The 16,685-nt window shown below is 28.5% G+C and overlaps 2 protein-coding genes across 4 annotated transcripts; one reads left to right on the top strand and one right to left on the bottom strand.

Moving 5' to 3' along the window:
• The first annotated feature begins 342 nt into the window (after window positions 1-342).
• Window positions 343-12,695, top strand: LOC112593796 (microtubule-associated protein tau). 3 transcript variants are annotated; one of them, XR_003114612.1, is made up of 9 exons: window positions 345-505; window positions 3,498-5,121; window positions 6,188-6,222; window positions 6,430-6,565; window positions 6,672-6,877; window positions 7,454-7,639; window positions 11,135-11,293; window positions 12,067-12,304; window positions 12,439-12,526. XR_003114612.1 is itself a non-coding variant. In XM_025338342.1 (8 exons), the coding sequence occupies exons 1-8, from the start codon at window positions 425-427 to the stop codon at window positions 12,670-12,672; spliced, it is 2,661 nt and encodes an 886-aa protein (XP_025194127.1). In that variant the 5' UTR covers window positions 343-424; the 3' UTR covers window positions 12,673-12,695. The 3 variants fall into 3 exon arrangements, 2 of the variants coding, with proteins under 2 accessions (XP_025194127.1, XP_025194128.1); XM_025338342.1 differs by lacking the exon at window positions 12,067-12,304 and having other exon boundaries at window positions 343-505; window positions 12,439-12,695; XM_025338343.1 differs by having other exon boundaries at window positions 12,067-12,502.
• Window positions 12,683-16,583, bottom strand: LOC112593797 (cyclin-dependent kinase 2-like). Its single transcript, XM_025338344.1, has 6 exons — window positions 16,293-16,583; window positions 15,998-16,170; window positions 15,605-15,812; window positions 14,538-14,813; window positions 14,225-14,431; window positions 12,683-13,406 (listed from the first exon to the last, which is right to left on the bottom strand). The coding sequence occupies exons 1-6, from the start codon at window positions 16,296-16,298 to the stop codon at window positions 13,302-13,304; spliced, it is 975 nt and encodes a 324-aa protein (XP_025194129.1). The 5' UTR covers window positions 16,299-16,583; the 3' UTR covers window positions 12,683-13,301.
• Window positions 16,584-16,685: the final 102 nt, after the last annotated feature.

Consider the following 16,685-nt stretch of genomic DNA (forward strand, 5'->3'; position numbering starts at 1 on the left):
TGTGTGTAGGCATGATGTCAGTTTGTATATTATTATAATATGTATATGGTATACACAAGTATATTTATGTATTTATAAGTGTTCGACGCGCGATTCAATATAGTTACGATTCGTCAACGGTGTGTATTGTATGTAAAACGATGTACCTAAATGTTGTGATTATCATTTTTAGGTGATCGCAAGAAATGGATGCATAAAATACCCTTTTAAAAATGTATGCATAACATAATATTGTTTGCTGTATAACATATAGTCAATATTATCGTTTTAAACGACAAACGCGCGTTTAAATTAAAATAATATACTATATATACATATAGCGCGTAAATAATATATTTTAATTAATATACACATGGCATCGTATAACTGCGATACAAATTGTGAATACTAACAAAATTCATTAACGATAAATAAAAAAAATAAAATGGACAACAATCGTCGAAGTAGCATTGTAGAACCAACGGGCGGCGGTTACGCACCGGATACAAGAAGTCAATTGAACACGGTAAGAGACGAATATTTTCACAGTATATTGCACTGCTTGAGGTATAACACAGGTATATATAATTTATTATTAAAATATTGTATTATTAAGTATACATGGAAACAGGCAGAGTCGCAACAAAAATAATTATACTACATGTACCATGTCCTCTATATGTAATAATTATTGGAAGTAGATTTATTTGTATAAAAAAGTTTCAGTATTGGAGGGTTACTTTTATTTTAAGCCACATTTATTTACCATTTTATGCCTTCAATTGTCAAAGAAATATTATAACTAGGCTTAAGTACTTCTAACTCTAAAAATTTTTTATTATTTAACTGAAAAATTACATAATTTATATATTCATTTAATTTAATTTTTTTTTTATTATCATAAATGATTTTGCGTAAAAAATAATTGATTTAAGAAATATTGATCAAACTCAATGCTTGATTGTGGGCCTAAAATACAAAACAAAACAATAGTTAATAGACAATTTTTTTTTTAAATTATCCACTAACTTTTTATCTTTAAAACTGTACTATATACTATTAAACATATATCTGTAGTGGTTATTTGAAAGCAAGTTTTCATATTTTGAATAGGTTCGTTCCACACCAATGGATCAAAACGGTGCATACTAAATCATCATTTGTTGGATCTTTAGACATTCCATCCATGTCATTTTTTAAGATTTTAGACATTTCACTTAATAATTAAGTAATAAAATTATTTATTTTGAGTATTTTCTAAAACACTTAATTAATTAGATAGCAAAATGTTTTGTTTTTCCAAAAATGTTATAAACTCCAGTAAAAAACCAAAGTTGAATTTTATTAACGTTAAATTACATGGTAGATTGTTATTATCTTAATATTTTTTAACAGTGCAAATCGATACAGTATCATATCGCTTATTGTCTGTATAACTGATCGAATTTTTATAAAGTGTTCACAATAATACAATTTAACGTTAATTTAAGGACCCTATAATAATATGAGCAATAATAGTATTTTATTGTTTTTAAATAATTGCATACGTATAAATGTTTTTTGAAATATTTGTTTCACCGAAGTTACTATTTTATCAACATCAGAAAATTCATCTCGTAGTTTTTCAGCTAGCCTATGCAGAACATGTACCAAACGACTACATGGATAATTTTAGAGTAAAGGGTTTATATTGCAATCTCGGCTTTGACCATAAATACGAGGTTGCATTGCTTAAAAAATAATAACACGTTAACACGTTGTCATTTTGAACCCGGCCAGTAGGCCATAAAATAATTGAAATCCCCATATCTTTGTCGAATAATTTAAATATTGTTGAGTGGTTTGTTTCCTCTAATTCTTTAGAATGCAATAAAAATATTGCACTTGTCCTATCAATTTCTAACGTCCCAATTTTAACATTTGCTAGAAAACATCTAATAGTGTCTGTAGTTTTTTCGATTGAAACAAATATCTTTTTTTTTAACTTAGATCCTTATTTTACAAATAATTTCTTGATAAATATCATCTACGTATTTCTTACATATAGCCGATTCATTAGATATCAATTCATTTGTATATTTTTCTAAAAAAGTTTTTGAACTAATTTGATAACTTATTTAGAGGAATATTTAACAACAACAAAAATTTGCATAAACCTTGATTAAAAAAATAATTTTTTCCGGAATTTGAGTAACTTATTTTTGTGTTACCTTATTATTTTTATTTTCATTTCGCTGTACCTCTAGAATATTCTTTCCAGTTTTGAGATGTTGGATAACGTTTATCACTCTCCCTTTTAATTCACAGAGCTTACACTACTTATCTACATAATAAAATATGTCCATCAGATTAAAATACCTCTTTAAACTTAGTAATAAAACTTTGTAGATGACTACTTGTCGATTGTAGTATCCTCGGTATTTTAACGACACAACTGTACATAAAAAATCATGATAGACAGAGGTCGACTAACACAACCATTTTATAAAATTATGGAATGTGGTCTATATTATAGACTATACAATTTATTTAATGTATCATTTTATCTAATCGTGGGTAAATGAGGATCCTGTCGAGAAAAATACGATAAATTGACTATTTTAAAATAAGTTTTTATTTCACTATATATTGGCTATAACACATATTTAGCGCGAATGCATTCGAACAATAAAAATTGTCTTTATAAATAAATACTTTCATAGGTTTGATACAATGGCCTTTTATAGCAATTAAAAGTTACATACTCATAAAATATGCTTTAATAAGAAAAAATATATTGAAATATGGAATAAATAAATATTTATATTTTACTCCACTTCTTTTTACTCAATTTAGAAAAAAAATATGCAAATGCTACAAGTTCCTAAGCCTAATTATAACAATGTATAATGTAATTAATTATTAAATACGCCATTATAATAAATTATTATGTACCTACATAAAAAAATTAAAAACAATCAGATGATCGACAACAAACACATAACTGTCATATTATTGTATTGAAAGTATCTATAACCTATTAATGAATTATGATAATAATTTATAATATGCGTGTTGGATTTAAATTTTATACAATCTTTTACATAATATTTAGGGTGAAGTTTAATATTATATAGTCGTCTGAGGCTTAAAGTAAGTTTATGAACTCAATAAAAGGCGTGCTATGCACAAAATAATATAATAATTATTTGTGACAAATACTTTATTGCTTGAATGACAGAATTAAAATACAAAAAAATTAAAAATAATAAGTAGAGCCTGAATTTACTCTTTACTAGAGTAGAATATTTTTTGAGGAGTATGATTTTTAATTTATAGATTTTGTATATTTTACAATAGAGAACAAATTAAAGTTAAAGTAATAGAATAATTAATAAAGTGGAACTTATAACAGGATTTTAAACGTTAAAACATAAATATTTTTGTCTAATTAAATATTCAATAAGAAGTTAACTGTTTGCGAAAAGCCCACGTGCATGTCTGTAATAAATATACGTTTGTATTTTTTTCGTTATCAGACGACAGTACAACCTAAGCCATCGCAGCGAGCGCCTGAATTTCATTCGAGACCGACACGGCCAGAATTCTATCAGCAAGGCCCTTACGGCACAACAAATAAGCCACAGGGACAGCAACAACGGCCGCCAACGCCGAGGATGCCTGGTGACAATAAAGCCAGTCCCTGGAATATTATCCGACAAACTTTGCCACCGGATGTCGGGGTCCGTGGTTCAGTACAGCTGCAACAACAGCGTGGGCCACTGCCCCAAAACTATAACAACATTAACAACAATACCATGCAACAGAGACCACCATTGCAACAAGAGCAGCAACAGTACAGACAACAGATGCCGATGCAGGAACGTCGTGGCCCTGCACCTCGAGTGTCTGAGGAAAGGCCGCTGCCGCAATTCAGATCGGAAAATGGTAGACAAGTGAGAACCGTTGAAGGTGGTGCCGATGACGACGAAGAAGTGGTAGTCAACTCTACTATAAACCAACAGTTGCAGCAACAGCAACAGTCGATGCTAAGTCGAAGGGATTCAGTAGTACTTGCAGGTAGCCGAACCGGTGATGGAATAGCTGATCCAAACAAGCAGTGGCAGCCGAAGGCGGCGGCACCGGGGGCTGTGCCGTATGGAAAACCGCAGCCACAGGAACAACAGTACGGTCGACAATCATTGATGATACCCGAGGGCCAGGAGCAGACACGCTTTCCAGCACAGGCAACTGGTGGATATAATAGCAACAGACTAGCGATGATGCAGGGAGACGACAGCAGTAGACAACCAGCGCAGGCACAAAATGGCATGCAAAAGTCCAGAGATGTGCAGCCACAACAACAGCAACAAAAACAACAACAGCAAAATTTGTTGACGAGACGGGATAGTGTATTTGACGCAAATACTGCAAAAGTCAATACAGAAATGATGTCGCGCAGGAACGACGGGATGGCCGAGTATGGAAGGAGACCGGGGCCGGACTTGCGAGATGATAGTGGCAACAGGTGGCAGCCGGAGCTAGTCGGTGGAGGCCGGAGACCGCCGCCCATGCAGGACTCGGTGCAAGAGGATGGCAAACGACCGGCTGCCGAATATAAGGAAGACATGAGTGGCAGACGTTTGACGGATTTCAAAAACAGTAGACCAGAAGCTGGTGCCACCGTCGACTTTGGGGCGGCTGCCAGACAGGTGAATGCTGTGGCCCGGCCGGACGATAAACCGTATGATAGACAGTCTGTCAGAGATTACGAACAACCAAGGTACGAGCGTAAAGCGTCACTAGAAAAAGATCAACCTGTCCCGAAAGCGGCGGCGGTGGAACACGGCAATCGAGCGTCGGAACTTAGAAAGTTGCACTTCGACTCCACTTATTTAAAACCGGTCAGAGAGCAACAGCAATATGTAGCTAACGATGACAGTAAGGTGGCCGCAGCGCGTGGCAGAGTGTCGCAAGTGGAAGAGACGAGAGCTAGGGATTATGCGGTCGCGGCGGTGAAATCGACCGGTGACGGCAACCCGCCAAACGAACGATACAAAGCGACATTCACCGAGGCGGCAGACGGTGCTAAAAGTGGAAATGACGAGGTCGTGCCACAGATGAGTAAGAACTCCAGGCCCGATACTTTAAAAATAATTAAAGGTATTATACTTTTTCCAGCAGACTGATTACGTGCACTATAGTCACCTTCTTACATATTGCATAATTTATTTATTAATTAAAATCTTACCGGCCGAATACATTTGAATAGTTTTATGAATATATTAAATTGACAATAATATTATAATGGCAGACAAAATGTGACATAACAATGTAAAGGTTAACTTTACAAAGCAATAAATATAGAATATTTGTGTTATATTCAAAATATTAAATAATTTATGACTAATAGTATTTTTTTACCACATTGTTGAGCGAATACGCCATATTATTGTATAATATTTATATTACATTACATCTACACGTAGGTATACTTGAGACTTATAACTGTAAAATTTAATTTAACCAAGTATCTACACCGGAAATATACACGGTGATACTGAACGTTGAAGTATCATTTAACTAATATACCATTTATAAAACATACCTAACCTATACCTTCACCAGCACCGTTAATCATATATAAATATAAATCTTCATTGTATTATGAAAATCATGTTGTGTTCTATAAAAAAACACTGTAGAGATTATATTTACCGATATCACTTGAAAGATGCACATTTGGCATTACTGCACACAAATATTGAATCATTGAAAATAAGTTTAACATAATATAATTTGCACTTAATTTTATCATATTATTACGTTACGGGTAAAGGAAAATTATGCAAATATATTATTATATAATATAGTTATAATATACATTAGTACGTTTTTAAATAAATATACCAATCAATATTTTATTATCGATTTGTATAATTGTAATATATTTTAATCTATAAAATTCTGTTCAAGAAATAACTGTTTGAACTCGTATAATAACAGCATATAATCAAATTATTAAAATTATCTACTTATAGAATATATACCTACGTATTACTATAGATATATTATATCAACAATAATTTAAATTGCATGCCTATGTAATATTATATAATAATAAAATTACATCGTTTAAAATAATGTTTTGAATATTTATATATTTAGGTACATAAATAAATGGTAAAAAAATATTAATGAATATGTTTTATCTGCTTATATTTTTCAGACAATGAACCCCTCAAAGATTTGTCAAACTCGAAAGTAAGTAATCTACAACGTGTTTATTTTTTAATTTCTTATCCATTATAGTAGATTGTATATATGTGCCTATACCAGCTATTTATTTAATTCCTAATTTAGAAGAATATCATGATTTGTAGGTATACTGCAGAATCATCATTATACATTATAATTGATTATACCTATAGCTATAAAAGTAATACGTTTATTACTATTGTAAATGTACAGAGTGATCGTCGTAATGAAAACGACGTGGGCAAGTCGCCGAGCAAAATCCCGAAAAAAGACCGGTCAGAATTGAAAACGCCCACTCGAGCCGTTACACCAAAGTCTCCCGAGAACTTGATGTCTATTGGACAAAAGAGTGAGTAATAAATTGATAATAATGGGGTTTTGACTGTTTTGAGGAATTTAATAAAAAATTAGATTGATTCTTTATTACTATGTTACATTTAAACTACTTTTATCAGAGTTGCCGATGAATAAAGTGCAAGTGGGATCTGCACCATCTCCAAATCTCAAGGTAGTTCGATCGAAAGTCGGATCACTGCAAAACACCAGTCACAAACCAGGTGGTGGGCAAGTGAAAATTGAAAACAGAAAACTCGAATGGAAAGCCGGTACGAGAGTTGAGGCCAAAAACGACGCGTATGTTCCCGGTGGTGGCGATAAAAAGGTAGTAATAATATGTACCCCTGTATAATATCGTAAAAATTGAATGTGTGTACCTATTTTTAGCATCAAAGCGCGAAATACGTTTAAACTCTATTTCTAAATCAACCTACACTTTTACTATTTTAGGATTGTCATTACTCTTTTGTACTTAGTTATATTGAATGTCATTATAATTTTTATGCCTTGAAAAAATCACTTAAAGTTCGATAAATAAATGAAATTTTTTATAATTGCTAAAAATGCTTAGGAAAGTTTAACTAACATGCAATGATTTTTAATTTTACTGAAATTTGGTACAGATCATGACTCATGAGTTAAAAAAAATATTTTGGATATTTAAAATGGAAATAAAATTATTACTTGAATATTGAGTTTCTAGCTTATTTAATAGAAAATTGTAATTATTAAAATATTTAATTATCCACTAGCTTAACCAGTCTATTATTTATTTTTTATATTACTATATATTATTTTATATTTTTATCGTTAAGTTATATTAGTTATTGTTTATTTTATTTTAATTAAATTATAATTATTAGACCTTTTACACTTCAACCTGTAATTTTTATCTTTGAAGATTCAAAGTGTTAAACTGCAGTGGAATGCCAAACCTAAAGTAGGTTCATTGGACAACAAAACACACAAGCCTGGCGGTGGTGACAAAAAAATCGAAACTGTTAAGCTCGATTTCAAAGACAAAGCAAAACCGAAAATTGGATCTAAAGACAATATTAAACACACTCCCGGCGGAGGAGCTGTCAAGGTAATATTATAATTATAACCATGGTGGTATAAAAATTAAAATTAAACATGTATTTTTTATTATATTAATAATTTATAATCTTTGTTGATTATATCGTCTAACTATTATTTATACATTATACGTGTAATACATTCGTTCTGTCGTCTAAATTATAATTTATAACATACCACAGTATAAATTAAAATGTTCTAAGTATACCATGACACATAAACTTTAATCTAATTTTATATTTAATTTTCTGTGTTCAAAACTTCTTGATTTTTAATTAATTTGTTCAATCAAAAATGATGGTTAAAACTCATGCTTGCTTAATATCTGTCGTCTTTCTGATCGTCTATTTTCTGTATAAAAATGTATAGTGAAAAACTTAATTTTCTTCTATTTTACGAACCGCAAATGCTTGTGAAAGTGTTCATGCTAACCTTAATGTAATGTATTGTAGTCACCCTATTATATTCCAATTTATCGACGCCTTAAATGAAAGTAATTTCATCTACTGCTGTACAAAATTTAAAACGAACAAAAAGAAAAAAAAATTGTTAAAAGGGAGGCATTTATCAGCAAACAAATGTTGCAATATTCAAGTTGTGAAATCAGTAAAGTATCATTTATACTGGCGGTTTCAAAAAAAATGTTGTCTGAATTCTGAAAAAGTGTTAAAGGGCAACTCACGTGATTTTTATTAAAAAGAATTCTGTTCGCAATTAGTATTATGACAACGAAACTCGTGTCCGCAATTGTTTGACTTATGTTATAATATTGACCTGAATAATTTGTCCGCAAATAGTATCTATCTACATAATATAGTACCACAGTGGCGTAGCCAGAATTTATTTAAGGGTAGGGTGGGGGGCTGCATGGCTACACGAATATCAGTAAATGTATTTCATTTGCTGATTTATTATTGTTTCATTATTAGTCATTACAAATAAATAAGTATTACATTATAGACGGTGATGGGAATAGAATTTAATAGTATTAAGTCCATTCAAATAACTTCTCAAGCTTCTTAAGCGATATTTTATTATTTTAAAGTTATCATTTATGAATTAGATTCTATTTTGGTATATTTTTAATTGGCCTGGCGCCTTGACCCCGTTGATAATTAAACAATTTTTTTTTATTTAATATTTAATAAAAATATAAAAACAAATTTCTTTTGTAAGAAACATATTGTGTTTGGTATCTAAATGAAAGATTTATTGAAAAAAACGTTAGACCTTATTTAATGGAATTTGATTAAATTATCCCCAATGAACTACACATGATACATACATTGCTAATAAAGGTATCTTACTATACAGGAATCTTGTTAATTGTTATAGGTATGATAATGTTATAATAAATATTTTATAGATAATTTTATTAACAGAGGATCCTGCAAACAAATATATGCATATTAAATTTATATTACGTAGGTATTAAATTAGCATTGATTTTAATAAGTACTAGGAAGTGTTAACAATCAATGGTATTATTGGTACTTATAATACCTATATATTTATGTTATGATATTTTACGATATTGGCTAATAAATAATAATATTAGGTACCTAATCTAATACATTTCAAAGTTTTATATATTAATGTGCAACAGCTTACTTTTTTAAAGGTTTATCTTTATCTTTATATTTTTAAAACTTCATTTCAAACAAGATTCTAATAATAGTCATAATGACCTCGTTATGTTCTATATCAAGAAGGCTGCAATATTTTTTTTACGGAAAACCATATTTTAATTTTTTAGAGCCAATCCATACAATTATTAGAAAAGGAATCGCACGACGTGAGTAAATAAATAATTAGGTCACAAAATGCGTATGTATCTATACGTATACATAATATATGTGTGGTGTGTGTGTATTTATATACATATATACGAGATACCTACTCGTATATAATAATATAGGTATATTCACCAAGTCACAACGCTTAATGCATATAAATATTTAGGTAGGTAAAATATTATATATTTAAAATATGCAAAATTTTTTGTACAAAACGAGTGTGCGTGTTCATATCTTACACTGCAATACTATAGGTATACATTATACTATGCAGTACCTACCTACACCGTTTCCACAATCTTTATAATTTTTATACACTGATTGTTTTGCGTTAATTTTGGCCTCTGTAAATATTTATACATATTATATAAACATATATAAAAATATATCGTTTTAAGTGTGTTATTTACCGTATAAGAAAACAGCAATCCGTTTCAAATCATATTATATATGGAGCTATCGAAAAAATTTGTTTTACAGAAAACGTTAAATAAATATGATTTATAATAGGTAGGTACCTACTTATGTGAATATCTAATCATAAATCAGTCCACAATTCCACATAAGTGTAATGTTAAATATTTTGTAAATGACGTAGGTTCTACCTAGTGAAAATATAATGTTCCATCTTATTTGCTAAAAAAGTAAATATTTCTATTATAATGCTTTTTATAATTATTTGTAAGATTATAATTTACATAAAAAATGAAAGTTAGGTAAGACCTATAATTATGATAATTCAATAAAATGTATGGAACGCAATTAAATGTAGTGATTATAAAAAAAATGTTATTACCCACTAATTGTTAAAGAAATTCAATTATAAATAGATACTTCTTTTATTTTATTGATCATCCGATTTGTATTAAGATGTGAGATTATTCATTTTAACTATGTACAATGTACATTGTCTACCTACAGAATGATTCATAAAGAATACTGGCCACTCAGTTTTTTTTATTATTCTAAAACTTAACAAATTCTAAATGTGTTATAGAAATAAATAAAAGAAAATCATCAAATTAAAATCAAAATTCTAATGAGTACCTAGTATATGATTTATTAAAATATACATAAGAATAATAGTCCTAAAAGATGATTTTACTAAAATATAAAATAGAAGTAAAATCAAAGCTAATAAGGCCAATAAAGGTATGTTAATAGTGCTTAGATATTTTTATAAATTATAAAATGCATTAATATTAGTTGCAGTAATTACTACCTATTTTCAAATCATCATAACCCTCAACTTCTAAAATTAATCTTCTAGATACCTATTATCCTTAGTAAGTGCTAGGATACTAGGTAGGTACCTATCTACTTTGAACACAACTACTTTAAAAATTAAAATATTCATATAACCATAGTAATACAAGAAAATAAATTGATTCTTATTTGAAAAATATTAAAAACGCCTTAAATGGTGTAAAAGTCAAGTCCTTAAGTAAGTATAGAATTTGTATTAATTATTAAATAAAAATAACGATACGCATGCTTAATGAATTATCTATATAGGTATTAAAATATCTACATCGGCAGTTCTTAATCCCTACATATATACACATAAAATTATATTTGCATCAACGGATTGCTGAGCTATAAAAACATACCAACGCTATTCCCGTTTTACGTGCACATATAAATCGCATATACTATACTAATTATAATTATATTTATTACTAAACTTGTATTATTCAAATTTATTATAGATTGAGGATCAAAAATTGGATATAAAAGCTCAGAGCAAAGTTGGATCATTAGACAACGTGAAACATAGACCGGGCGGAGGAGAGGTGAAAATATTTGACGATAAAAGTTATATAAAACAAACAACCGCAGGACAGACCGGCACACCGACAAAAACGCAGGTAAACTTTGCTATTAATATAATTATCTTGGTATTTTATTAACGTTCAATGTAGGTATTATGAAATTACAGTAGATGAGGCACCTAAGATATAAGGTAATTGTTTTAATGCAGAATAAAAATTAAAATTAGAGCCTGCCTAGGTTACTAGCCGATGTTAATGTTTAAAAAAAAATAAATTTATTTTTTGAACTATCACTCACAATTATAGATATTTAGATGAGCAAAAAGTGCAACAATATTTGGTATATTTTACTTCATCACACCTTCATTTTCAAATTTAAACACCTGTTCTACCTAACTATTTAAAAATAAAAATGTAAAATTATCAGAGAGTCAAATTAAATTTTATTTTTAAATTTGCAGTACCTATTCTAATATATAAAAGCTTAAAACTATATATAATAATAAACTTAACTTCGAAGGAGTTCATTGATTAGTTTGATTACTGTTTTCAAAATAGTTTTCTATGATACTCGTTTGTATCACCTATAACCTAGATAGACTTATCTAATAATCTAAAGATACTTCTTAAAAAAGAATTCTTAATGTTTAATTATAAACAAGTTTATATAAGTAACACTTCTTACCACTAAATATACATTATTATCATTGATTATTATTAAATGTTTATACAATAGTTATACAAGTACAAATTTGTATTATTCATAATCACCGCATTATGCTTATTATAAGGGCTTTATTACACTAGACATAGGTATTTAAAAAACACAATGTTTGTATAAATTGCACAGCTTTATTGATTATTTACAGAGCTCGAGATCATCGCAAGTCGGCAATGTAGCTGAACAAGAAATTTAGACTACCATCATCACTTCATAAGCATTATTTTATTATTACGTATTTCATCCTTGAAGTACACATTATATAATAATAATATATAGTATTAATGCTTTTGATAAGGCTCTATTAAAGCCAGAGCACATATTATTGTGCATTTGTTATTACTGAATAATATGTTTGCACAACCATAAAACATTTGCTGGTACATGTACGTATTAATAATAATCAAATGTAAAAAGCATTGATTTGTACTAAGTTTTATTGATTTTAAAATATAACTTTATTATCACTTTTTTTGACACAACAACAATATTGTCGTTATCGCATTTCATTGTTGCATAGCTCCAGAGAAGTTCTAGTTTGAAAAGTCCAATAAGTATGAAGTTATATAGCCCTGACGAGCGACCTAAAAGTCATGTGAAAATTGTCGTTACACCAACAAGCGAGGAGGATTTGTACAATAAAATAGCAACAGACAACAGTAAAGGAGGATCTAGGAGATCAGTTTTTATTCGATCACCTTCACTACATAATAATATAGTTATACCAGAAGAGGCAGTTAAAACAAAAAAATGATAAAATGTAATTATAATTTAAGAACTATGTGTTTTTCCATTAATCGTGCAGTACGTTTTCATAAAAACATTCCAAGTGTGGCATGAGATTACTACATGTACATATCCTGATATTAGTAGCATAATTGAGATGTTGGAATTTAATGTTTTAGATATAATATCCACATTTGTGTGATAATAATAATAATAATAATAATAAAAAAAATTAATAAATGGCTTAATTCAAAAAATACTGATACAAAATCAAATTATAATACAGTAAGTACAAGAATAATTATGGAATAAATTGCATATTTAACTAAATAGAAATTAATAAGGAAAAAAAAATCAAAACAAAATTCAGTATATAATAATGTAAAATTTTCAACAAAAGGGAAAATAAATTGAATAGGTACATAAATCTTGTTACAGGTTTGAACTCGTCTCGATTATTTTTAGCCCAAAGCAAGTCATAATATTAACTTAAATTTTAACTTTTGGTCAATGGTAGTATTTCACTAACTATTTACACTTTAAAATTTAAAATTTAATTTTAGTATAACTAGAATGTTTATAACACTCCAAAAATAAACCAAAAATTCATAACTCACTAAAAAAAAAAAAAAAATTGTTAAAAATTATTGATATTATTTATGGTGTTTCTGGTAGAGATTCCAGTCTAAAGCTATGAAAATACTCCATTTCCAATATTTTTTCAGCAGACATTCTGTTTGCAGGATTGTAGGTACACATTGCCTGTTTTTAAAGAAAAATATATTAATTTATAATATTAAAATCATGGTTACTTACACTTCCTTATATTTAAGAATAAGCTTAAGTTGATTTAATTTTCATATTATTGAAAATTATGGTATTTTATAATTTGGGATTAAAAGAAAAATATGTTAAATTATTCATTATCTATAATATTAAAACATAACATTATTTTCATATGCTATTAACTAATAAATAGTAATTTGTAATCAGAAATTTTGTGATTATTTTCAAATATTTACATAACATTTAGTATTTTTTACAGAATATGTAGTATAGAAAATAAATCTTAGAATTTTTAATTAAATACTTTCTTAGTTTCACTTGTACTTATTTATAAGAAATAACAGTTAATATGTAATATAAGAATATGATATGTTAAGAGATATTGTTACTATTATTTCTTCAAACAATTTTAATTATATTGAATATCACTATCATATTTAAAAAATAAAAATAAAATTAATGATAAACATGTAATCTTGTATAAATGAAATAAATAATATTATTTTAAATAAATATTTTATACCTATAAGCAATCAAATTCCATGTTTTAAAAACCACTAATCAAAGGTGGTATACATTAATAAAAAAAAATATTTTTATTAAAATTTAAGCCACTATTATACTTTGAGGTATAAAATTAAAATTAATATTAATACTTTTATAACATTCATTTTATTGTCAGCTATCAACTAATAGCACATATTTTTTTATGTGACTGTAGTTATTTTTGTTTTGATTTTAATTCAAATATTGTTAGTGTTTTTATTATTTTGTTAATAAACACTTTTACTCACATAAAAAACTTTTTGTTGATTTTTATCAGAGAGTTCAGGTAGGAAATCATCAATAAGACGTGCTTCCCATAGTGGAAATAATGGTTTAAAATCTGGTAATTTATGTACTCCAGGCCATGTAACATCTGTTGGAGTTCCAAGAGTCCGAAAAATTCTAAATAATTGGTCAATTTCTGAATCACCCGGAAACAATGGCCTTAAAGTCATCTATTTAAATTAAAAAAAAAAAAGTTGAAATAATCATATTATTTTTGTTTAAAACATTTTTTTTGAATTCTAAAGTAAAAATAATATACACATTTTAAAAACTCACCATTTCTGTAAATATACACCCAAGGCTCCAAAGATCTACAGCCATAGTATATACCTTGGCTCCTAACAATATTTCAGGAGCTCTATACCATAAAGTTATAACTTCATGTGTATAATTACGTAGAGGGAAAGAAAAGGCTCTAGCCAATCCAAAATCTGCCAATTTAATTATACCACCAGCAGTATTTACCAAAAGGTTTTGTGGCTTCAGATCTCGATGAACAATGCGATGGATATGACAATATGCTAAAGCATTTAGTATTTGGTATAAGTAACTCTGAAAGTTTAAAATAATTTTATAAAAGTACTTCCCAAAATATTAAAAAGCAAATAAGGTTAAAATAAATTTATGAAATGTTAACATAAATATTGCACAAAAATTATGTGTTATAAATATAGAATAAAGTAAACAAGTACACTAGAAATACATTTAAAAATATGATAAAGTATACAAATAAATAAAATTTTCATAGGTTATTAATGTAGGTACTTAGAGTCAGGAGTGATAGGTAAGTGTTAAGAAAATGAACAACTAGAAACCTAAATGATGAAGATTGAATCAGTTTCTCTATTATAAATTGTCGTAAGACAAAAAATAAATAAATAAATACTATTCTAAAGTGAATAAATCATTTTCAATATAACCTTCTGTTTATTAATCTCTAAAATTGAAAATATGTGTTTTATGTGAATAAATAAATACTCAATAATTTGAGTTTAATTTATTAACTCATTTTAATACTTTTTGTAATGATGTGTATGATGTATGTGTGCGAATATCATACATAAATAATTATTTAAGAATATGAAGTATGCAATATGTCAATATGACATTTTTTTAATTAATTTAAAACTATGAAAATCAAGAATTTCAATTTCTAAGCAAAGTAAACAAAAATGATTTTGATTTAATTTAGTTTTTACCTATCCCAAATAGAAAATATTCATTTTATTAATATATAATTATAAATTGGATAAGAACTATTAATAACATCACTATTAAACAAGGTTAATGGTTTTATAGGATAGTAATATCTATAAATATTTTCTTTTATAACTAAATCTCACCTTAATTTGAGGTTCAGGTAATCCAAATCCAAATTCTTTTCTCCGCAATTCTAATACTTTTTTTAAATCATAGTCCATAAATTCAAATACTAAAAATAACTTCTTGTCAGACATAATGACATCATGGAGCTTAACAACATTTTCATGGTTTATTTCCTTCAACAGAGAAATTTCTCTCATGGCTGTAGAAGGTACACCTTCTGCACTTCTGTACAATTTATTAAAAACAGTTACAACGTACATACACATAAAGATGTTACAAACAGTCAAGTGGACAAAACTATCATGTGATTGGTAGGAGAATATTCCAAATTGCTAAGTGGTGACTTGTATTTCTGGCAAAAAAAAAGAAAAAACCAAATCTAAATAGAAAATTGTTGAACAAAAACTTACGATTCCATCCTGACTTTTTTCAGAGCAACAAATTTGCCAGTTTGCTTGTCTAATGCTTTGTATACAACCCCATATGTTCCCTCACCAATCTGCTCCAGCTTGTCATAGTTGACGTTAATGCTAACATTTTTTGTAGGACCTTCCTTCACAAACTGTCTACTTTTCACAGCGCTCTACAAAAATATTCGCAAGGTGCGACACGCGCAAGTATATAGGTAGGTAATTGGATAGGTATAAATATAAATATAATGCAATAATAATAAATCATTACTATCTTACACGTAACACTACATACCTGCATGTCTCGTTGGCCGCCGTGAGAAGCTTGGAATACGGGGATAGGCACAGGAACAATTGAAAATCGAGTATTTGTAGCACAATCAATAACGTTCAAGATCCGTCAGTTGAATAGAAAGCTGATCGTAAACCGTCCTATGTCTAGTAGGTGTCACAGTGAAAAGAAATTAATATAAATTGCGAAAAAAAAAATGATGGAAAAGAATTACGTCCGGTCAAATATATAGTGGAGATGGTGATGTATATTTAACAAGTAACTACGTAACAGTCATACGAAGAAAAAAAAATAGTTAACGTAAACATTGTAAACAAATGCTCTATGATAAAGTCTGATTTTCCCGCCGTTTTCGCACATGCACCGAGATGGATGACCCAGTGCTACCAGTTAGTC

This window comes from Melanaphis sacchari, unplaced genomic scaffold, assembly GCF_002803265.2.
Source record: "Melanaphis sacchari strain LSU unplaced genomic scaffold, SCAv2.0 Contig20_pilon_pilon, whole genome shotgun sequence".
Lineage (NCBI taxonomy): Eukaryota > Metazoa > Arthropoda > Insecta > Hemiptera > Aphididae > Melanaphis > Melanaphis sacchari.